At 44.9% G+C, this 24,737-nt stretch overlaps 1 protein-coding gene across 12 annotated transcripts in view; it reads right to left on the bottom strand.

Annotated features, from left to right (window-relative positions):
- Positions 1–24,737, bottom strand: part of BLTP1 (bridge-like lipid transfer protein family member 1) — a 705,550-nt gene that overhangs the window by 281,726 nt on the left and 399,087 nt on the right. For 11 of the 12 annotated variants that reach the window (XM_063920260.1, XM_063920265.1, XM_063920266.1 and 8 more), the window contains exons 41-43: positions 22,611–22,759; positions 10,490–10,709; positions 7,066–7,224 (exon numbers count right to left, since the gene is read on the bottom strand). In XM_063920260.1, the coding sequence (XP_063776330.1) occupies positions 7,066–7,224; positions 10,490–10,709; positions 22,611–22,759 (528 nt within the window). The remainder of the gene's footprint in view (positions 1–7,065; positions 7,225–10,489; positions 10,710–22,610; positions 22,760–24,737) is intronic. The other variant, XM_063920267.1, reaches the window with a different exon arrangement.

Raw genomic sequence — 24,737 nt, 5'->3', positions numbered from 1 at the left:
CAGAATCCCTCATTTTCCACTTCTTAATTAGAGTTTGAACACTGCTGATTGGCATTCTCAATTGCTTGGATATCTTTTTATAACCCTTTCCTGTTTTATACAGTTCAATTACCTTTTCCCGCAGATCCTTTGACAATTATTTTGCTTTCCCCATGACTCAGAATCCAGACACGTCAGTGCAGCACTGGATGAGAGATGCAAGGGTCTTTCAGGAGTCCAGAAACTCACTGATTTTTTATACACACACACTGATTACAAGCAAACAGATCACAGGTGAGGATAGTTATCTTTAGTAGCCATTCAAACTCGTTTGTGTCAACTTGTGTGCAGGTTATCAGGCCAAAATCTCCAGGGTATGTAAACTTTTGATCAGGGTCATTTGGGTAGTTTCTGTTGTCATTATGATTTAAAAAGAGTAAACACAGTTGTTTGACAATAAATGCCTTCACCCAACCACTAACCATGAGTGAAAGAAAAGTTTGTGAGTTATTATTCATATTTTCTGACAAATGTCCAGAAAATCACAAATTCTGCTAGGGTATGTGAACTTATGAGCACAACTATATATATATATATATATATATATATATATATTTTCATGCTGAGTATATTAAGCTTTACCACATGATGCTCTTTCATGATTTGTTATCAGTTTTTTAAATATGTTGGAAGCTTGATACTTTAATTATTTGATTATGCAGTTTATAATAAATAAATGTCACACAAAGGATCCAGCCTTTTCCCCCCCCAATATGGGTAAGATCTGGAACGACAGTTGCAACTGTTGAAAACAAAAATATTTGTTATTCCTAAACTTCACTTAAAGAGATAGGACTGCTAGGACGCCTTTGCTGGAACAAAGTGTACACAGAATGGTATGTCTTGATAGCGGGACAAATGTAAAAATAAAATGCATGAATGGCTATATGAAGAAATGCGACAATGATCACAGAAAACAAACTCATGAACCATTCCCTGCATAATGTAAGGAATCAGGAATTAGGTCAAAAAATAGGATTTTGGTACTTACCAGGTAAATCCTTTTCTTTGAATCCATAGGGGGCACTGGAGTACTCTTGGGATATGGACGGGCTTCCGTAGGAACAGCACTGAATATTTAAATTTAGAACACTCCACCCCTCCATATCCCCGAGTACCTCAGTGTTTTTTACTGAGCCGAAAAGGAACTATAGAGAGGTTTGGAGTATTACATATAACATAACGGACAATAACGAAGTTAACACATAACGTTACTGACAACTTAACAGTTGACATCCTAACCAGCACTTGATAATTTGAACCAGTCGGTGAGAGTGTGTTACCATAAGATCCTCAGAACTCACAACAACTAGGTAAAACTGCTCTGGGTGGGCGTCCAGTGCCCCCTATGGATTCAAAGAAAAAGATTTACCTGGTAAGTACCAAAATCCTATTTTCTTTATCATCCACTAGGGGTCACTGGAGTACTCTTGGGACGTACCAAAGCTTTCCCCGTGGGCTGGAGAGCTGTTTGGCACCTGTAACACTAGGCGGCCAAAGCTAGATGCTGATGCCGCAAACGTATCAAACTTGTAAAAGCGCACAAACGTGTGCACTGAAGACCATGTAGCCGCACGGCAAAGCTGCGTCGTAGAAGCTCCCCGACCAGCTGCCCATGAAGTTCCCACAGAACGTGTGGAATGAGCGGTTACTGATGTAGGCGGTTGTAACCTAGCATGAAGGTAAGCCTGACGTATGGTCAGTTTTATCCATCTGGATAAGGTTTGTTTAGACGCTGGCCAACCCATCTTGGCAGCATCATAGAGAACAAACAACGTATCCGTCTTACGAACTGACGACGTTCGGGATACATAAACGCGTAATGCGCGTACCACATCCAGAGTTCCAGAATGTGCCGTCAACACAGGAACTACTATTGGTTGATTGATGTGAAAAGATGACACTACCTTTGGTAAAAAAGCGGGATTCATCCGAAGTTCCGCTCTGTCATCATGAAACACCAGATACGGTGACTTGCATGACAAGGCACCCAAATCCGAAACACGCCTTGCCGAAGCTAAGGCTAGAAGAAAAATTGTTTTCCAAGTGAGAAACTTTATATCCACTTGCTGTAAGGGTTCAAAATATGAAGACTGTAAGAACTCTAAAACCAGATTCAAGTCCCATGGCGCTGTAGGTGGAATGAATGGAGGCTGTACTCTGAGGACACCTTGGAGAAAAGTGCGTATAGACGGCAATAGAGCCAATCGTCTTTGAAAGTAAATTGACAAAGCAGATACCTGCACCTTTAGTGTAGATAAACGCAGTCCTCCATCTAACCCTGTTTGTAGAAACAACAAAAGGCGGGATAACTTGAAAGATGATGGCGGAAACTTCCGAGCTTCACACCAACCTACATAGGCACGCCATATTCTGTAATAATGAGCTGCCGTAACCGGCTTCCTAGCTCGTAACATGGTTGGTATAACCGAATCTGGAATGCCCTCTCTTCTTAAGAGGGCGGTCTCAACAGCCACCCCGTCAAACGCAGCCGCGCTAAATCGGGGTAAAGGAACGGACCCTGTTGTAACAGGTCTGGACGTAGTGGGAGCGGCCAAGGATCATCTGCGAGTAGTCCTCGGAGATCCGAGAACCAAGCTCTCCGAGGCCAATGAGGCGCCACTAGTATGACTGTGACAGACTCTTTTGATCCGTTTTAGCACCAAAGGGAGCAACGGAAACGGTGGAAACAGATACACAAGACTGTACGGCCACGCCACAGTGAGAGCGTCCCCCGCTACTGCCTTTGGATCTCTTGTTCTGGACACATACTGGAACGTTTGGTGATTGTGTCGAGACGCCATCAGGTCCACCTGAGGATAACCCCATCGCTGAACCAACATGTGAAACACTTCTGGATTTAATGCCCATTCGCCTGGATGAAAATCCCGACGACTGAGATAATCCGCTTCCCAGTTGTCCACTCCCGGAATGAACACGGCCGACAATATCACCTGGTGGCATTCCGCCCAATTGAGGATTCGAGCTACTTCCCGCATTGCCATGCGGCTTCTCGTTCCTCCTTGTTTGTTGATGTATGCGACCGCCGTCGCATTGTCTGACTGCACTTGGACAGGCTGAGAGCGAAGCATGTGCACTGCTTGTCGTAGCGCATTGTAAATTGCGCGGAGTTCCAGGACATTTATAGACAGCAATTTTTCGTGATCCGCCCAGAGACCCTGGAGCTGACAATTTTGAATTACCGCTCCCCAACCTCTGAGACTGGCGTCCGTAGTTAGAATTATCCAATTCCAGCCTCTGAACCGTCTTCCTGCGGTTAAATTGTGTTCCTTGAGCCACCAGAGCAGAGATACTCTTGCCCTTGGCGACAACCTCACTCTGTGGTGAATCTGCAGATGCGAGCCCGACCACTGGGCGAGCACATTCAGTTGAAATGGACGCGAGTGAAATCTTCCGAACTGAAGCGCTTCGAAAGCTGCCACCATTGTGCCTAAGAGGCGAATGCACAAGTGTACCGACACTGTGCGTGGCTTGAGCACTAATTGTACTAGATGGCGTAGAATTTGTACTTTCTGCTGTGGTAGGTAAATTCTTTGATTGACCGTATCGAGAATCATACCTAGGAATTGAAGGCGTTGAGACGGAATTAGATGTGATTTCTTGAAGTTGACAATCCAACCGTGGTGAACCAGTACATCGTATGTTAGCAGCGCATGTTGGAGAAGTATCTGCAAACCGTAAGAATTTCTGATGAGGCTGCCAAATTGGAATGTGTAAGTACGCATCCTTGAGATCTAGCGCAATCATAAATTCCTTTGGCTCTAAACCTGCAATCACCGAACACAGAGACTCCATTTTGAATCTGTAGTAAGTTACGTACTGATTGAGACCCTTTAAGTTCAATATTGGTCTGACTGAGCCATCCGGCTTCGGTACCACAAACAGACTTGAATAATAACCCTGACCCTGTTGGTGTACAGGGACCGGAATCAAAACTGCCGAATCCAGTAGGGACTGAATGGCAATTTGCAGAACCGTCCTCTTGTCGTCCGACAGAGGCAATCCTGTCTTGAAAAACCGCAGAGGCGGAAGACAGTCGAACTCTATTTTGTAACCTTTTAACACTAAATTGCGGATCCACCCATCCGCGGATGTGTGGAACCACGCCAAATGGAACGTCTGAAGGCGTGCTCCCACAATCGGAGAACCGAGATGGGCTGGTAGCCCGTCATGCCACTGGCTTGTCGGTAACCTTAGCGTCCTGGCGAGTTGTGTTGGTTTGTTGGAAACCACGTCCGCGACCACGTCTAGCAGGCGTGGCTGTTCCTCTGCCACGTCCTCGAAAGGGCTGAGGTCTAAAGGATTTGAACGAAGGTCCAGCGTACCTCCTTCTTGATACCGGTGGAGGCAATGGTAAGAAAACAGACTTACCTCCCGTAGCCTCAGCAATCCATGCGTCCAATTCAGGACCAAACAACTTCTTGCCATCGTAAGGCAACGCCTCTATACCTCGTTTGACCTCTGCCTCCGCATGATAAGCACGCAGCCAGAGTGCTCTTCGTGCCGTAACTAGCGACGATGAAATACGAGAAGTGAGCTGACAGACGTCAGTAGACGCTGTACAGAGATACTCTACAGCCTCAATCATTTGATTTACAAGAAGTATCAGGTTTTCGTCATGTAAAGCAGATTTGAGTTCTGTAAGCCATATTATGAGCGCCTTAGTGACCCAAATGCCAACCAATCCAGGTCTCAGCATCACACCTGCTGCTACATACATGGATTTTAGCATAGTTTCTATCTTGCGATCTGAAGGATCTTTAAGCGTAGTAGCTGCTGGCACTGGTATGGTTAATTTCTTGGTAAGCTTTGACACTGAAGAATCAACTATTGGTGGATTCTCCCATGTACATGTTACCGAGTCTGGAAACGGGTAACTAGACTTAAATCTGCGAGGTATAGAAAACCGTTTATCTGGATTCTGTCGTGTTTCTACTAACATCTGATTAAGAGATTCCGACACAGGAAAACTTATTGGAGTTTTATGTCGTTTAGTAAATACGACCTGATCATTTGTGAGAGGCTCCTCAGTTTCAGTAAACTTCAGAGACTGACGTACCGCTCTGATGAGATCATCAATGCCGGAACTGTTAAAATCCTCGCCATCTGACTCCACTTCGCCCTCCTCACCCTCATCTTGTTCCGTGAGATCTGGCATGGAATCGTCAGAATGCAACATAGCAGAAACTGGAAAATCATAAGACATATGAAATTTATCCCGTTTACCCAAAATGGATTTGGACCTTACGCAAGGCTGAGACGCCTCCGGTAGTTCTGGCGGTCTCACCCTAGACTCAGATCTTGCCGTTTCCCGCTCCTGACGAGCGGCGGTCAATTCTGATTGTAACCTATCTAGTACATTTACTAACATACCCCACGGAGGGTCCGGTGAGGACATTGGTTGTAAAACTGGAGCCGAAATGGTATTCTGAACCGAATCCACAAAACATACTGTACATGTGGTAGATCCATCCGGTAACACACTGCTACAGACTTTGCAATTATGCTTTTTAGTTTTTCCTGGTGCCTTACTCATTATGGCGACAGACAATACAATACACAAAAAACAGACACTTGCACGACTCAGTAAAATAGTAGTAAGGTGTCTCTGTATATATATCTGGCCTAAGTGCAGTACACGTGGCCAGTACTATGAAATGTGATCCCAAATTCCCACTAACACCCCTGCGCCTCGGTGGAGTAGAGATGTAGTACTGGAACGTTCTGGAATCACAGCAGGAAGACACAGGAAGCATGGTTAAAATGGCTGCCATGCTTATACATATAATCACAGTGCAGTTTCATACTGATATTATTAACAGCCTCCCTGCCAGTATAAACATCATTATATATCTATATAAATGTGCTCTATACTACCAACAGCCTGTTGCTGCTGTCCCTTCTCCCCCCCTTCGCATCTGCTCCATAACGTGCAGTGCGGGCCGGGCAGCGGGCACCCCGGGATCCTGGAAGACTGGGAGCGCGTGTCAGCGCTATGATTACCGGGCAGCAGCGGATCAAGCGGCGGCCGGAGCAGCGGGAGAAGTGGCGGGCGGACCCGACTTTAGAGACGAGGGTAGCAGTTGTTGTAAGAAGCGCCGGAGCAGCGTTATGAGACCCGGCGGCCGGCGCAGCGGGAGAAGCGGCGGGCGGACCCGACTTCAGAGACGCGGTTAGCAGTTGTTGTAAGACAGCGGGCGGCTATGTTACCCGGCGTCCGGTGTTACCCGGCGGCCGGAGCAGCCGCGGCCGCCGCTGTCATGCCGGAAAGAACCCAGCGCCTTCCCCACACCTTCGGGGCGGCAGCGGAAGCTGACCGCCCCGTTCTCCCCCCTCACATATCTGCACTTCTGTGATGAGGCTCCGACGGGGCTTCTTAGTAAGCGCCGGCCAGCCTGCAGGATGTGTGCGTGTGGCTGTGAGGGAGCTCTTTCAGAGAGGCCCGACACGCCCCTGCTGCTATCAGCAGCTGCACTGTCCCTGACCCTGCCTTTTGGAAGGGGGAAAGGGATGTATAAAATAGAGAAATATAAAAATAAAAATAAAATTCAAAATAATTGTGACTCTTAGCCACGAGCTGTTACTACTTCGAGCACAGAAAAAACACTGAGGTACTCGGAGATATGGAGGGGTGGAGTGTTCTAAATTTAAATATTCAGTGCTGTTCCTACGGAAGCCCGTCCATATCCCAAGAGTACTCCAGTGACCCCTAGTGGATGATAAAGAAAGTGGTACCACCAATAAAATAATGAAAGAAGTCAGTGTGGACACTGTAGACCTATTAAATACCTCCTACAGTAGCTGTGTATTAGATGTACTGCAATTACAAGTCGCAATTTTGCCATAATGTCCCAGAGAACGTATATGGCATGGACTTAAAGTACTATGGCAGTGAAAACCATAGGATTCAAAAACAGACTGAATATTTATTAGGTTTTCTAGTTTGACAGCCTTCAGGACAGATTTTTCCTACACAACATTTCAAAAGAACCTGCGTGCCAATACCTGTTGGAAGGCTGTTGTTTCCAGACTTGATCAGGGGTGACTCGTGTACCACACTGCCTCTATTACCCACTGCATTTGACATCCAGTTATAGAAGCTCACAGAGGATGGTTCAGACAATAAAGGATGTTCTGACAACATTTCTGTGGCCACAGGATTCCCTGTATTAATAAATCAGGAGAGGTTTCAGGCAATTCTTTTGTCCAAGAAAAAAAAAATATAATACATAATTACCCGCTATATAATACGTGGTCTAAAATTGTAATTTTACTCAAAAATCTAAATTGTGGAGAGCAATATGTAGGCCCAAACAAAGTCTCACCCAAGCCCTATTACTGTAATATTAAAAAGACACAGATCTCAGAGGATAAAAATAAAAGCTATTTTGATAGCTTTAAAATCGTTCTACGAGGGTATACTTCTACAGACTAAATTACACAGGTTACAAAAACAACTAATGAACATAAAACAAAGTTACTCATAATTGCTGACACTGGTCTCGTATGTTGTATACCATCCTGATTTAATGACTGGTAATAGGAAGGAATATATAATTACATTTAATAAAGTGACCACTGATCACAGAAACTGTAAGGGGACTTAAATTATTGCACTCTTCCCTATCACTTAAATGTCTCCTTATGAAATGTAATACAACAAGTAGCACAAAATGAATGTGACAGATAAAAGAGCTGCTGTTTACTGGCACACGCAAAGGTGATCGTGTGGACAGACACAAGGTACACACAATGCAATGTTACAAAAACAAGTGTTGGTGAGGAAAAACAGATGTATTGTGCAAGTGTCCAAACAAATAAATATTTACACATTATAACACATTATCATTATAACACATTATTAAGACAGTATAACTCCTCTGAAAGCATACAAGCATGTAAAAAAGCCATAACAGGGTTTGGTCTTCTGATGTGGCAGTAAGGAAGAAGGACACATATTGTATTGTTTTATGGGTCAGTGTAGTGGGAAATATTAACTCCTCCTACTTTCTATAACTCCTGTTTCTCATCAGTTCTATTGTCAGTGTCCTGCATAAGAAGAGGGCACACAGTGTTAAGTGAGCACTTGCATTTTTGTTCTTGGTAATATATAGCAATTTATCCAGATCATGCTGCAGATACAAATATACTCTTCTCCCCAGGTCAATTACAGGGTCACAATTATTTTTCTTCAATTCAAAGTATTGCATTTCTCTAATTTATTTTCCTCCAAAGTGGACTAGAAAGGATCTGGCTCTGTGATCGCTCAAATCGTACTTTTAGCTACTGTGTTTCTAAAAGAAACATTGGCCATTGTGTTTTCCTTAGTCTTTATGGTATCTAAAAATGGTTCTGGAAGTACAAATCATGGAACACTTTTTATGACTGTTATTCGTTTCCCTGAGTATTCTCTGTTCAGCCGTAACATATGTTAACTTTACTGTTAGGTCTCTAGGCGGACAGTTTTTTCCTCAGACTTTCAAACATATCTTTCCTTGAAAACCAAAAAGTCCTTGCCTTGTTCAAACCTAAAGTTGTTTCTGGTAGACACATCAGATAAGAAATAATGCAGGCAAACTTGTGCCATGGAAACCAGCATTTGAACCACAGTCTGCAGATCTGTCTGTCCAGACCTAAAGAGCTCGTAGTTCAAACTAAATGATTTTAGTTACCAAAGGAAACGGCTAGGAAAGTGGTGCCTTCTCACAACTGCTGTTCTTCCATATCAGTGTGGCAATCCAGCAGGCTTGTTCAGTTTCTGAGATCACATATGACTGGGTGGACAGCCCTTCTCGTAGGGACATCAGTATCCTAGGTTTACAAAGTGGCCATACTTTTCCCAAAAGTGTACATTGCAATATCTAGTTATTCTCATTCACTTTTTATTGCTAAGCATTCAATTGAAGAAAACTGCATAGTCTCTGTCTACTGAAGAAAAAAATGGCTAGCTGTGGACTGCAGAAAAGCAGGAAAACAGGGGTTATAGCAGAAATGAGGTCCTCCTACAGATGATGTATACCTCAATTCTGTCAACAAAAAAGATTCAGAGAAAAAGACTTAGCCAAAAGGACAAAAATTCCCTTTCACAATGAATTTAAAGGATAATTCCACGAAATTCCACTTTTCGGTGAAATATCCTAGGTTGATATTTAACCAGATATCATTACTCACCTGGGGCCCTGTCAATCTGCATGACATCTGGTGCATAGGCAGTGATTTCTTGCTCCGTCCAGTAGAGTGTCATCAGTGATCAACACACAAACATACCTGTACGCCAAGAGCGAGGACAGTGCACCAGAAAACATCCTGCCAGCCGACTGTGCGACCAGTGGATTTCAGTAAGCAATATCTTAAAATCAGGTCTAACTCTGGATAATCCACACAAAACTGAAAACATTTGTTCGAAACTTCTTGTAAAACACATTTGGACGGTAGAAGTATTAAAATACAGTGACAGTATGTCAACATTACTTCAAATTTTTTTTTTACAAGTTTCTTATTTTGATCTTCTTTTTTGAAAAGTCTTAGAATTCTCAACAGAAAAGCCCATATGGGAGATGTATAAAAAATCCCAGAGGACAGGTGGAGGTGTTGCCCATAGCTACCAATAACATTCTAGTTATTTTATAAAATGTACTAGATAAGCCTACCGCTTATCTAGTACATTTTATAAAATAACTAGAATGTTACTATGGGCAACTTCTCAACTTCTCCTCTTTAGAAGTTTTGATACATATACAACACAAAATAGGAGAAGGACATGCTAGAGAGGATAACTACTTAAACCTCTGTCCAGTGATGCAGGAAAACACAAGGTGCACACCTGCCATTTACTGCAGCCATAAGAAGAAATAGCATCTACTGAAACTAGATATTTCAGCAATTATCAATTTTACCATCTGTAATGTGAAAAGTGCAACAGTATTAGGCTAGATTCTATTTACTAAGCCTTGGATGGAGCTAAAGCAAACGGAGAAAAAGTACCAGACAATCAGCTCTTAACTGTCATTTTTCAAACCCAGCTGTAACCTGGCAGTTAGGAGCTGATTGGCTGGTATTTTATCTCTGTCCAAGGCTTAGTAAATAGATCCCTAAATGCCCACAACAGGTGATGATCACGCAAATACCTCTAACCTAGCCTCATTCTCACAGTAATGCTGTGAGAGCTGGTAAACTGTCTTTGAGAGGTGTCACCGTAGGTCTTACTAAACTTTGCTTGAGCTGGATATTATGGCAGCTGTGTCCTATACAGGAGTGTTTGTCCCAGAATTTATAACATGAAAAAATAGTAAATAAAAAATAAAAACATCACTATATTCAGGAACAGTTAGGTTAGCAGTCAACAAAAAAAAATAATATGATTATAATATATGATATATTGTGGAATAGACTTTAAACTAACAATGTAAAAAAAAAAAACAATGAATACCTGTCCTTGTTAGAGAACTGCTTTTAACAGCTGTAGCATTTCGTTGTGGAGTCCCCTCCAGGAGGTTATGTAGGCTAGGGAAACTCCCAGTCAGGTAGCTTAGAAGACTTTCTTTCCTTGGACTTTCTTTTACAGGCATTCCAGACCTGCTAATGTGTGCAGGAGAATCATTTGCTGTGTCTCCACTGGTGTAACTTAAAGATTGGTATGGGTGGGACCCCTGTAAAATGAAAGTGACCGTAACTTCATCGCAGAAAAGAGAAACTTGACAAAAAGTATAAAGCCTCCATCATTTTCATGTAGCAAGAATTAGTGCCAAGAGACCTTAACACTCCTGTAAGCATTACATCTCTTTTGATGAAATGTTGATTGAAAACAGCAGAACAAGTACAGCTTAATCACAGCAACTAATTGGTTGTCAAACTAATCCATCAAACAATATAACAAGTAGTGATGAGCGGGTTCGGTTCCTCGGAAACCGAACCCCCCCGAACTTCATCCATTTTACACGGGTCCGAGGCATACTCGGATTCTCCCGTATGGCTCGGTTAATCCGAGTGCGCCCGAACGTCATCATCCCGCTGTCGGATTCTCGCGAGATTCGGATTCTATATATGGAGCCGCGCGTCGCCGCCATTTTCACTCGTGCATTGGAAATGTTAGGGAGAGGACGTGGCTGGCGTCCTCTCCGTTTATTAATGTTGCTGCAAATATTTGTGCTTATTGCTTAATTGTGGGGACTGGGGAGCAGCTGTATTATATAGGAGGAGTACAGTGCAGAGTTTTGCTGATCAGTGACCACCAGTTTTATCCGTTCTCTGCCTGAAAAATGCTCCATATCTGTGCTCAGTGTGCTGCATATATCTGTGCTCACACTGCTTTATTGTGGGGACTGGGGACCAGCAGTATTATATAGGAGGAGTACAGTGCAGAGTTTTGCTGACCAGTGACCACCAGTATTATACGTTGTCTGCCTGAAAAACGCTCCATATCTGTGCTCAGTGTGCTGCATATATCTGTGCTCACACTGCTTTATTGTGGGTACTGGGCACCAGCAGTATTATATAGGAGGAGTACAGTGCAGAGTTTTGCGGACAGCGACCACCAGTATATATAGCAGTACGGTACGGAAGGCCACTGCTCTACCTACCTCTGTGTCGTCAAGTATACTATCCATCTAGATTCTATACCTGTGGTGCATTTTAGTTTTGCAGTTTGCCGACAGTGACCACCAGTATATATAGCAGTACGGTACGGAAGGCCACTGCTCTACCTACCTCTGTGTCGTCAAGTATACTATCCATCTAGATTCTATACCTGTGGTATTTTAGTTTTGCAGTTTGCTGACAGTGACCACCAGTATATATAGCAGTACGGTACGGAAGGCCACTGCTCTACCTACCTCTGTGTCGTCAAGTATACTATCCATCTAGATTCTATACCTGTGGTGCATTTTAGTTTTGCAGTTTGCTGACAGTGACCACCAGTATATATAGCAGTACGGTATGGAAGGCCACTGCTCTACCTACCTCTGTGTCGTCAAGTATACTATCCATCTAGATTCTATACCTGTGGTGCATTTTAGTTTTGCAGTTTGCTGACAGTGACCACCAGTATATATAGCAGTACGGTATGGAAGGCCACTGCTCTACCTACCTCTGTGTCGTCAAGTATACTATCCATCTAGATTCTATACCTGTGGTGCATTTTAGTTTTGCAGTTTGCTGACAGTGACCACCAGTATATATAGCAGTACGGTATGGAAGGCCACTGCTCTACCTACCTCTGTGTCGTCAAGTATACTATCCATCTAGATTCTATACCTGTGGTGCATTTTAGTTTTGCAGTTTGCTGACAGTGACCACCAGTATATATAGCAGTACGGTACGGAAGGCCACTGCTCTACCTACCTCTGTGTCGTCAAGTATACTATCCATCTAGATTCTATACCTGTGGTGCATTTTAGTTTTGCAGTTTGCCGACAGTGACCACCAGTATATATAGCAGTACGGTACGGAAGGCCATTGCGCTACCTACCTCTGTGTCGTCAAGTATACTATCCATCCATACCTGTGGTGCATTTCAGTTGTGCGCAGTATATATAGTAGTAGGCCATTGCTATTGATACTGGCATATAATTCCACACATTAAAAAATGGAGAACAAAAATGTGGAGGTTAAAATAGGGAAAGATCAAGATCCACTTCCACCTCGTGCTGAAGCTGCTGCCACTAGGCATGGCCGAGACGATGAAATGCCATCAACGTCGTCTGCCAAGGCCGATGCCCAATGTCATAGTAGAGAGCATGTAAAATCCAAAAAACAAAAGTTCAGTAAAATGACCCAAAAATCAAAATTGAAAGCGTCTGATGAGAAGCGTAAACTTGCCAATATGCCATTTACGACACGGAGTGGCAAGGAACGGCTGAGGCCCTGGCCTATGTTCATGGCTAGTGCTTCAGATTCACATGAGGATGGAAGCACTCATCCTCTCGCTAGAAAAATGAAAAGACTTAAGCTGGCAAAAGCACAGCAAAGAACTGTGCGTTCTTCTAACTCACAAATCTCCAAGGAGAGTCCAATTGTGTCGGTTGCGATGCCTGACCTTCCCAACACTGGACGAGAAGAGCTTGCGCCTTCCACCATTTACACGCCCCCTGCAAGTGCTGGAAGGAGCACCCGCAGTCCAGTTCCTGATAGTCAAATTGAAGATGTCACTGTTGAAGTACACCAGGATGAGGATATGGGTGTTGCTGGCGCTGGGGAGGAAATTGACGAGGAGGACTCTGATGGCGAGGTGGTTTGTTTAAGTCAGGCACCCGGGGAGACACCTGTTGTCCGTGGGACGAATATGGCCATTGACATGCCTTGTCAAAATACAAACAAAATCACCTCTTCGGTGTGGAATTATTTCAACACAAATGCGGACAACAGGTGTCAAGCCGTGTGTTGCCTTTGTCAAGCTGTAATAAGTAGGGGTAAGGACGTTAACCACCTAGGAACATCCTCCCTTATACGTCACCTGGACCGCATTCATCAGAAGTCAGTGACAAGTTCAAAAACTTTGGATGACAGCGGAAGCAGTCCACTGACCACTAAATCCCTTGCTCTTGTAACCAAGCTCCTGCAAACCACACCACCAACTCCCTCAGTGTCAATTTCCACCTTACAGAGGAAAGCCAATAGTCCTGCAGGCCAAGGACAATTCCATCTTGCACCTCTTTTTTCTTTCATTTTTCTTTGCATCATGTGCTGTTTGGGGACTATTTTTTTAAGTGCCATCCTGTCTGACACTGCAGTGCCACTCCTAGATGGGTCAGGTGTTTGTGTCGGCCACTTGTGTCGCTTAGCTTAGTCACACAGCGACCTTGGTGCGCCTCTTTTTTTCTTTGCATCATGTGCTGTTTGGGGACTATTTTTTTTGAAGTGCCATCCTGCCTGACACTGCAGTGCCATTCCTAGATGGGCCAGGTGTTTGTGTCAGCCACTTGTGTTGCTTTGCTTAGCCATCCAGCGAATTCGGTGCAAATTTTAGGACTAAAAATAATATTGTGAGGTGTTCAGAATAGACTGAAAATGAGTGGAAATTATGGTTATTGAGGTTAATAATACTGTGGGTTTAAAATGGCCCCCAAATTCTATGATTTAAGCTGTTTTTGAGGGTTTTTTGTAAAAAAAACACCCGAATCCAAAACACACCCGAATCCGACAAAAAATTTTCAGGGAGGTTTTGGCAAAACGCGTCCGAATCCAAAACACGGCCGCGGAACCGAATCCAAAACCCGAAAAATTTCCGGTGCACATCTCTAACAAGCATACTACCCATCACATAACAAAACCATTCAATGCACATTTATACCCCCCGTTCACATTGCAGGGTCACACCTGGGAATTGGATACGGGTCCTTGCCGGGTGTGACCCGGCATTGGACCTGTGCAGTGTGAAAAATGCCGGGTCGAGTTGCTATCCGGGGGCGGGGCCAGAGGCAGCATCAGGGGTGGGTGCAGAGGCAGTGCTGGAGATGACATCTCCGCGCCGCCTCTCCCTATGCTGAGAACGGGTACCGGGTCGCATCGACCCGGGTAACCAGTTCACACTGCGCCTGACCTGGTAATAACCCAGGGTTAACCCTTCTTTATTCTTGGGTTGAATTACCGGGTCAGGCAACCTGGGAAATCATCAGTGACCTGTTCACACTGCACAGCGACCTGTGTTGACCTGGCAAAATACTGGGTTGATACAGGGTAATTTGTGCAGTATTGAAGTCAATATATCTGCCCTTAAAAATGGTCTACCTACAAATGTTGCTGTCTGGGTTCACAGCATGATAGATTCCACATATTTTAACAATAGGGGGTTACAAAGTGTTATGGACACTGATCGTGCCTCTCTGTTGATGTTAAGGATAGCCATGTTAAGCAGATCAGAGCCATCAAAGCCTCAAGCTTTCCGTAGGGGTTGCGAATCCCACAATGTTATCAGCACATCAGTGCTGCTCAGTTTATGATTATTAACTTGACATGTCCCTTGTGCAGTAGTGTAGAGAAACAGTAATGCCACAAAACACAAGGAGAACACCAGCCACTTCCTGCAGCTGCAAGAAGAATAGCCCTCTTAGGTAAATTACATTTTAGCCATTTCCACCTAGTTAAGTACAACAGTTGGGAGAGAAGGATTAGCACTGATCGAATGGAATGTGATGTTAAAAAGCTTTTACCGGGGGCGTGGCCTGGAGGCTGATCTGAAAGGCAGCACAAACTGTGAGCTCCACAGTAACTGAGGAGATATACCCTTAAAAACCATCCCTGGTCTCCCGAGACCCCTCCAAATTCGATCCCCCTGACCGAGGGAACACTCATCGGTGGTGGGCTAGCGCTGCGGAATCGGTGTGCCGGTATACTGGCTCCCGCGGGTTGCGGCCTACCCACCACTCCGAAGCCGGGGCCTAAATTTCGGACTCCCACGCGGCGGGCCGTCCGGAGCTCCAGCCCCAGGTACGACCCTGAAGTGCCTAGCATTGAGCCCCCTAAGAGCGGACCCCCCTCCCCAGACTGCCGAGACATCACAACACTGCGGGAGAGAGGAGGAAAGGCCGGAACACAGACGCTGGAGACCCGGAGCTCCGGGGGCGGCGGCCATTTTGGGTCTCGGGGCCCGAGGACTTCTATCAACTGCAGAGGTGAGCCGCTCCCCTGGCATACTCTCCCCCACCAACGCCCGCACTACACACAGGCGGACGACCGCTGCTGGTTACCCCACGCTGACCACCAACGGGGATGCAGCACCACAGCACCTCCGCAAGCTTCTCCCTTAGGCTGGTCCTCGGTCCCAGGCCTGCCGTCACCTATCTTTCCTCGGGGGCATTAATACCACCTGGTGTAGTGGCTCCGCAAGACGGCGCGGCCGGGCGGCCTTCCCCGACTATCTCGCCCGCTGCGACCTCCGCTCCAACCCAACGCCGGGGGCTCGAATTGGCCGCTGACCCCTCTCGTGAGCGCCGTGCTTGACGCGGCCGAAACGGGACGACCCGGAGCGCCCTACAGCCCTCGGTCCTCCTTCAATGTAACCTGCTGGGTGGCCCATGACCTGCGAGCCCCATCTGGACGCTGGGGAGCTCCTTTCACGGCCCCAGGAAGACAAGGCACCCCTTACAGGCCTTGGCTGCAGCTATCCTGATCCTCACAGATGCTACCATCTCCTCTCCCTCCCCCCCCTGCCTTTGTGTTAAGCTGGGCTTAGTGGGGTGCCCCCATCTCTCCCTACAGGGGCTCTATCTGCTCAGACCCCCCCCCCCCCCCCCCCCTTCCCCTCAGTATTGCATCTTGATACAGCCTGCTGGAGTTTTCTGATAGTTCACTACTGTGCTGGACTTTTCTGTATTACAATCTACAAGACCGGGGGCGCCATCTCCTGGCCAGTGCCTATGACTGCGCCTGCATTATACCTCAGTCTTCTATGATACTATTTAGCAGGGACATGTGCTGCTGAATGCCTGTGGGCGCGACCCTGGGGGTCTTGTTTGTGAGCTTATGCTTATTCTCATTTCCTGTTTCGTGATGGATCACTGACTATTCATGCTATTGCTCAGTTCTGCCCTATGACCTCTTCTAGTTCCGGGACTGTCACACACCATGCCTAAGTCCAAGTCCAAGAAAACTACATCTTCTGCGGAAATATCCTCCTTTATTTCTAAGATGAAGTCTAGTGCCACTAAATTACCGGCCGCTCCTCCTCCCGTCCCGGCTTCGGAATCTGAGGAAGACTCACCTGTCCCAGACCCCTCCATGAAAGATTGCATTTCCTCTATTCTGACTGAGATGAAATCGTTGAAACAGGCTTTCCATTCGGAGATCCATAAAGCCATCTCCGGGCTCAAGGCGGAGATATCTGATCTCGGGGCCCGCACTAATGATGCTGAACAGAAAATTGACGAAGTCATTACCTTCCAACAGGAACTGGAACATTCGGTCCACGTTATGCAGGAAGATATCTACCTACTCCAAGACCAACAGGAGGACGCAGATAACCACGCGCAACGTAATAACCTACGTATTAAATACATTCCGGAATCGGTGGAACCGACACAACTGGAGGATTTTCTCCTCCGGTTTTTTCAACACCTCCTGCCAGATGTTCCGCGCGAGCAGTTCCTCCTGGACAGGGCTCATCGCGCCCTGCGCCAAAAACCCTCAACATCGTCCCCTCCAAGAGACGTAGTGTTACGATGTCACTACTTCAAAACCAAGGACAGGATTTTAACGGCTGCCCGGAATAAGGACTTGTGTCTGTTTGAAACGCATAAGCTAATGGTGTTTCAGGACTTATCCCCTACTACTCTTAAGAGGCGCTTCGATCTGCGGGAGTACACCCAAATCCTCAGAGATAATCAAATCCGCTACAGATGGGGTTACCCCTTTGCCCTAATTGTGCAGCTTGATGGGAAGAGACTACTGGCACGTTCCAAGGAGGAGGCTCACCGGCTTCTTCTGAGACTTAACCTATCCCCCCCGGAGTCCGATAAACCTTCCTCCCCGCAGGATGCACCAGATCTTCGACGCACTCCAAACTCACCCCTCCCGCAGCGAGCACCTCGACGCTTGTGGTCGACAGTCCCGGCAAAGACCTCTGCAAGGCATGACCCTTCGTGAACGTTTCTTCACAGCTGCACTGATGGGTTGCTACTTGTCATTTTCTAATGTTGTGCAAACTAGTTTAGAGGTTTTAAAAGTTCCTTCTCCTTCTGAGCTCATATAATTGAACATATGTTCTTTCTGTTTATTAGATTCTAAAGTGGTTCATTACGGTTATTTGTTGCTACGACCCCCTTGGTCGCCCCCCCCCCCCTGTTTGGTTGGTGGGCCCCTTGGTGTTCGGAGCCGTGCCCCCCCACCAAGCCATTATAGTCAGTTTTGAGCATAAGGGAGAATTCCTCTCCCTTAATACCCCATACGGGAGCTCAAACATACGGACCCGTACGAAGCGTACAATGGGTCTATGGTTCGGTAAGATATACATGTTCATTTCATTTTGTACTGTTTTCGATGTTTCTTACCTCTTTTTTTTCTTCTTCTTTCTCTGCTTCCCACTCCCCCTCTTCCCCTCGTTCCCCAGGGAGATCATCCTTGGGCCCTTAGGGCCTTTCGAGTTCTGCTTTTACCTGTAGTGTCATGTCTGTTAACGTAATATCCTATAATGTGAAGGGTCTCAATAGTCCCCAAAAGAGGTCCAAATTATTTCTTTTTCTGAAACAGGTGGGGGGAGATCTGGTATTCCTCCAAGAGACACACTTTAGAGGTACTTCCCACCCTGAACTACGTTCTAGACGCCACCCTGTCGCTATACACGCCTGTGATCACACCCAGAAGAAAAGAGGGGTTGCCATATTGATTCCCGCCCATTTACACTTAGAACCAGAAAAAATCGTTAAGGACAAACGCGGTAGATTTCTTATTATAGTAGGCAAGCTTAACAATGTTCCCATCACTTTGGTCAATATCTACGCCACCAATGTTAACCAGGCCTCGTTTTTTGCCTCTTTAGATTCTAAAATTGCCCAATGTAGGAAAGGCGACATCTTAATGGCAGGGGATTTCAACACTATACTTCATCATAGTCTTGATCGCTCCCACTCCCTCCCATTATCCCAGTCCCACACAAATACTCGCAATTCCAGAGCCTTGCAGTCCCTACTCAAAAACCACCTACTATTTGATTCCTGGAGGGTGGTCGACCCTTTAGTTAAAGATTACACATTTTTCTCCCCAGTTCACAATCTATATACTAGAATTGACATGATTATGGTTGGGAGGGACCTCACTTCTAGAATCCAGAAATGATGTATTCATCCAATTACGTGGTCCGACCACGCCCCGATATCTTTGACTCTGTCTGGGCTGGCTCGCACTCTCTCCCCCCCCTCCTGGTCCCTTAATGATGCCCTTCTCCAACAGTCCGATGTGCAGCAGCAAACTACTCAGGCATTAACTGATTATTTTAATGAGAACCAAACACCTGGTATATCTGACATGACCCTGTGGGAGGCGCATAAAGCGGTCCTCCGGGGCCACTTTATTCAGATCGCGGCCAGGATCACCAAACAGCGCTCCCAAAAGATCTTAGAGCTGACTGACCAACTCCACCATTTAAAGGAGGTTCATAAGTCTTCTCTAAACCCTGCCGATTTAGACAAGCTACTTAAAGTTAGGGGTGAACTTAATATGCTACTATCTCATAAGACTGAACAATGCCTTAGACGTCTTAACCAGATTTACTATGAAAAAGGAGATAAAGCAGATAAACTTCTGGCTAGAAAGTTGAGGGCTCAGATCTCTTCCAAAAATATCTTATCTATTCGCACCAAACAGGGAACATTAACTCATGACCCTGACCACATTTTGGGTTAATTTGAGGAATTTTATAAATCATTATATAACACGGAAGCGTCCCCTTCATCTTCATCATCATCACCGAGATTCAATGAGGGGATTGAATCCCTCTTAGATAAATGTAACCTACCATCCCTGAGTAGCTCGACAGTCTCTCAGTTAGGCTCAGATAGAACTATGGAGGAAATAGATAATGCACTTAAAACTCAGAAATCAGGTAAGGCCCCTGGTCCTGATGGGATGTCAATTATGTATTACAAGAAATTTAAGGGGATCCTATTACCCCACCTTTGTAGGCTTTTTAATGGTTTCCTCAGAGGTAACCCTCTGTCGCCCCGTACACTGGAGGCACGAATAGCTTTAATCCATAAACCTGGGAAGGACCCCAACTCCTGTGCTAGTTACCGCCCCATCTCGTTACTAAATAACGATATTAAACTCTTTGCCAAAATCCTAGCCTTGAGACTAAACTCAGTTCTCCCGCGTTTGATACACGCTGATCAGGTGGGCTTCGTCCCAGGTCGACAAGCTAGAGACAACACCCGCAGAACCATTGATTTAGTCCATCTTATTAACAAAGCTAGATTACCTTCTCTCGCTTGATGCAGAGAAGGCTTTTGATAAAATACTTTGGCCCTTCATGTTCGCCACTCTGCGTAGGTTCGGCCTGGGTGGGAAGCCTACTCCAGGGTATTCAGGCACTCTACTCCAACCCCTCCGCCAGGGTTCGGGTTAATGGCAAGGACTCTCACCTCTTCCACATCAACAACGGTACACGTCAGGGGTGTCCCCGGTCACCGTTAATTTTTGCTATGACCATCGAACCCCTGGCGTGTATGGTTAGGGCCAACCCCGATATTAAGGGTATCTCTGTTGGTGACGAGGAGTTTAAACTGTCATTATTTGCAGACGATGTTCTGTTAACTCTCTCCTCCCCCAATATATCTATCCCCAACCTATTTAAAACCCTATCTTCATACTCTCACTATTCGGGATATCGCATCAATCATTCCAAATCGGAGGCCCTCCCCTTTTATCTCAATGAGGATACCAGATCTCTCCTAGCTGCTAACTTTAATTTTTCTTGGCGCTCCAAGAAAATCAAATACTTGGGCGTGTTCATCACGAACTCCTACGACTCTCTATACTCTGAAAATTTTCCAGCCCTATTTAAGTGTATAGAGTCGGACCTTCGTGCTTGGGACAAACAGATTATAGCCTGGTTCGGACGGATTGTCTCAGTAAAGATGAACATCCTACCCAGGCTCTTGTATCTGATTCAAACAATCCCCGTATGCATCCCCGCTGAGGCTTTATGTCAAATGCAGAGACTCTTCCTAAAATTTGTATGGGCTGGTAAGCCTCCTAGAATTAAGACCTCCACCCTGGTGCGTGACCCACTAGCTGGAGGCAGAGGATTGCCGGACATTCGTAAATATGATCATGCAACTCACCTGAGCCAGGCTATCGCCTGGTTCTCTCCAGCGCCCCATCTACCCTGGATTTGGATTGAGCGTCTGGCGGCCAGGGTTTCCACTTTGGTCTCTCTACTCACGCCGGCCAAGCCAATACGGCCAATACAAGCGTGTGTCCCCTCCACTAAATTCACCTGCTCTCTGTGGCATTTCTGCATTCGGCATTATGGTCTATCCACTTTCCCTTCGCCCATCACTTCCATTTGGGATAATCAGGATTTCCCCCCTGGTTCCACCCTAAGGTCCCATTCGTGGCTTCACCTGAACCCGCGTCCGGGACTGGTGTTCAATTTTATAGAAGGTTCCTCCTGGCGCTCCCTCCATTCTCTGTGTGACAAATTTGACATCTCCCAACCTGTATTTTACGAATATTTACAAATCCGCTCCTTCTTAAGCTCCCTTCCCAAATCCCAGGTTATTCGGCAACTCACCCCTTTGGAGCGTCTTTGTATTTATTCTCCTATGCGGCATGGTATTATTTCTATACTTTATGGTTTACTGCGTTCTTTGAAGGCAGCAAACATACTTCCCCATGAGCGTAAATGGGAACAGGACCTTGCCCCCCCCCCTGCAGAGGACTCATGGGAAACCATTAGACAAAATGTAGCCCAGTCCCCAATCTCCTCCTTAGTGAAGGAAAACTCCTATAAAGTCTATACAAGATGGTATCGAATCCCTGCAACACTACATAGGATTTTTCCCGGGTCCTCCCCATTGTGTTGGCGTGGGTGCGGCCAAGTTGGAGATTTTAAACACATCTGGTGGTCATGCCCCAAAATACGCACGTTTTGGGCTCGGGTGGAAACCCTTATTGGATCTATTTTCTGTTCGCTGATAACCTTGGACCCCTGGTCGGCCCTACTGGGTCTACCTTTGTCCAATCTAGACAACCAGGCGAGCAACCTGGTACTCCAAATTTTACATGCCGCCAGATGTGTGATAGCTAAAAATTGGAAAAAAACCAATACCCCCCCTAGGAGCATGCTAATAGCTAAAATATGGCATATTTCCATGATGGAGAAAATCACAGCTTCCTTGCGGGACAGGTCAGAGAAATACAGGTGGATCTGGGAACCCTGGTTCACCTATACTATGCCCTCTAATGCCGGGGTGTGATATTCCACGTCAAATGGGTCCCAATAAACAAAAGAGGTACTATACTGTCCACAGTTGTAAAGATGGTAAAGATTGCAGTTAGGGGGTGCTACTCCCCAAGGCATGACTCTACCTTGTATGTTCCTGAGATGATCCCCCACTCTCCCATCCCCCCCTCCCCTTTCTCTCTCTCTCTCTCTCTCTTCTTCTCTTCATCTTTGATTTTCTCTTCTTATCCTTCTCTTTACTTTTCGTTCAAACACAGAAAAACTGTTGTCGATATATATATGATATTGATGATGTACTACCCTGTTGTTGTTACATTTGGTTGTTCCCCACGGGATAACATGTATGTGATTTTGAATTTATTTGGAGTCATCATCTCCTGTTTGATTTGTAGCAGCTTATTCGACTCCTCTTCAATAAAAATATTGCATTAAAAAAAAAAAAAAAAAAAAAAAAAGCTTTTACCCTGGAGAATTCTATATACCTGCTTTGGTGAAGGAGATCTTCATAGATGGGCATGCCCGTTATATATTCAAGCATGGAGCACACTCAAAATTAATCATGCAACAAGTAGATAGACATAAATTGAGCGCGTATAAGTGAATTGAGCAAGAGGATAAAAGGTAGTCTGCAGTAGAGCTGAAAAGCAGAAAAACTTACTTTAATCTTCAGAGCAGAATCACTGTGGGCATGAGATTTGGATAGCTTCCTCATAATTTCAGCCCCACTGACAGGCCCAGAAGAAACGCCTGTAGGGGGAGGCCGGGTATTGGTCCCTTCTAGCAGCATGGTATGTTCACTGATAGTCGCTACAATATAGTATACGTACAACAAATTAATACACTAAAAATTACATATTCTCAAATTAAACTGACAACAGATTTTGTAAGACTAGAAATGCTGAATAATATTGCAGACAAAATCTTTTCAATTTCCTAAATAACCCCCAAAAAATGTATCAAATGTTACTAGCACTTGTAGAAAAAGATAGTTGTGAGGTAACCTAGATTGGTTAAAAAGACAGGGGGCAGATTTACCCACTGCCAACATGTGTATATCGAAACTTTAGTTAAAAGGACTACAAGAATCTATGTAGTGTATATCATACTGGCCAGCTTGGTGTATATTTATTCTGTTGGGGTTTTTATAGGTATGCTATATGTTCACTGAGCAAGAGCTGACAGTATACGCCTGCTAGCTCACGGTTCATCTCCGGATCAGTAACCAAGTAACTGGGAAGGATTACAGTATAGGCAGGCCTTTACAAATATTAAGGAGCCACCATAATCTGAATCAATTACACTCCACGCTCTCCTGCAGGATCCTACACACCTTATCAGTAAAGTTCATCATCCTGCCAGTTCAACTACAGTACTGTTTCTGCCCTAAACTGAACACAAAGGGTAGATTTCATAACTTGCGGTTTGACAAAGTGCGCCCGATTTAGCATTTCTTTCTGTTGTCACTTTAAATCTACCTGTATCTGCAGCTTTAACAACAGCAGCACACAGGGCACAGTATATACCCCAAATCACCAATAACACGATGAATGGCTATGTAATGCTGCTGTCTAGAGAACTACACTGCAACAGCAGCCTCTATCAAGCTGATCACATAAAGCCTGAATAAATTGAAGAAAACAAGGGTACAACAAGGAAGCTACTTTTATAAAGGTGGTTTTCAGAAGCCCCAAGATGTACAGCCCAAGAAGGTTTGACAACCTGAGTTAACAAAGATGTAGGTTCAAAGGGCACTGGTTATCATCCAAATCCATTAGCAAATTGTCTGAAATAGTAGGTAATCCTTTCAAAAAGTACAAGGAGTACTTCTGTACCAAGAATGAACATGGTGGTCGGCATTCCATGTAGCCAAGTTTGGTTAGGTTAGATGGTTTCAGTTATCTCAGTAATAAATTTGTCCTGGGGGACAGTTGGATGGAGCTTGCAAATGGCTTACAGGAGGACTCTTAAAAAGGGCACATTTGGACTATATTCTAGATTGGAGATCATAGTCTAGATCAATCTCACAAACTCATAGGGCAGAAAAGGGGTTTCAATAGGAGGAGAGACTGAACCCTGCAGGTAATGAATTTCACTCTGGGTAAACACCATATTTTGCTGCACCATGTCAAACTAAAGGTCCAGGAACAACACTGAAGTTGAGGGAAGCAGAGTGAATATACAGTACAGCTGTTTAATAGCAGCCATTTGTGTGAATTGCCGTTAACTAAGTATGTGACTTCAGGTTCACTGAAAGGACTGAGGCGACTCGTTTAAGAGAACATGAAATATGCGTAAAGAAAATTACATCACACAGCATGTACGTGTGGGCTGGTCTAAATGTGAAACAAAATGATCACAATTTTACTCACACACTCAATATAAATATTTTGTTGACATTTTTGTTTATATGCCTTTGCACCTAAAAAAGGAGGGGCATGAAAGAAAGTTATCTTTTCTAAAATACTTTGTATTGAATGTCTAAAACCCCCAGCTCACAAGTAGACATGAACAAAATTAAAGATTGATAATTTTTCCATAAGAAGGCTAAAGTGAAAAAGAAAAATTGCAAATCTAATAAGAAAATACAAATTGAAAATTAACAAATTAATCTCTTTCCAAACAAATACTTGAGCTAATTATGTCAGATATACCATTTAGCAGCAAAGACTAAAAGGCTACATCCATGTTCTTACTTGCATTGAATTCTGTGAATGGAACAAGATCTGCTTGGAAAAATTCACCATATCCAGGGATAATTAATGTAGTTCCTTATCAAGGCCTCAAT

This window comes from Pseudophryne corroboree, chromosome 1 (genome assembly GCF_028390025.1).
Source record: "Pseudophryne corroboree isolate aPseCor3 chromosome 1, aPseCor3.hap2, whole genome shotgun sequence".
NCBI classification, from domain to species: domain Eukaryota; kingdom Metazoa; phylum Chordata; class Amphibia; order Anura; family Myobatrachidae; genus Pseudophryne; species Pseudophryne corroboree.
This window is presented reverse-complemented; position numbering and strand designations above follow the sequence as displayed.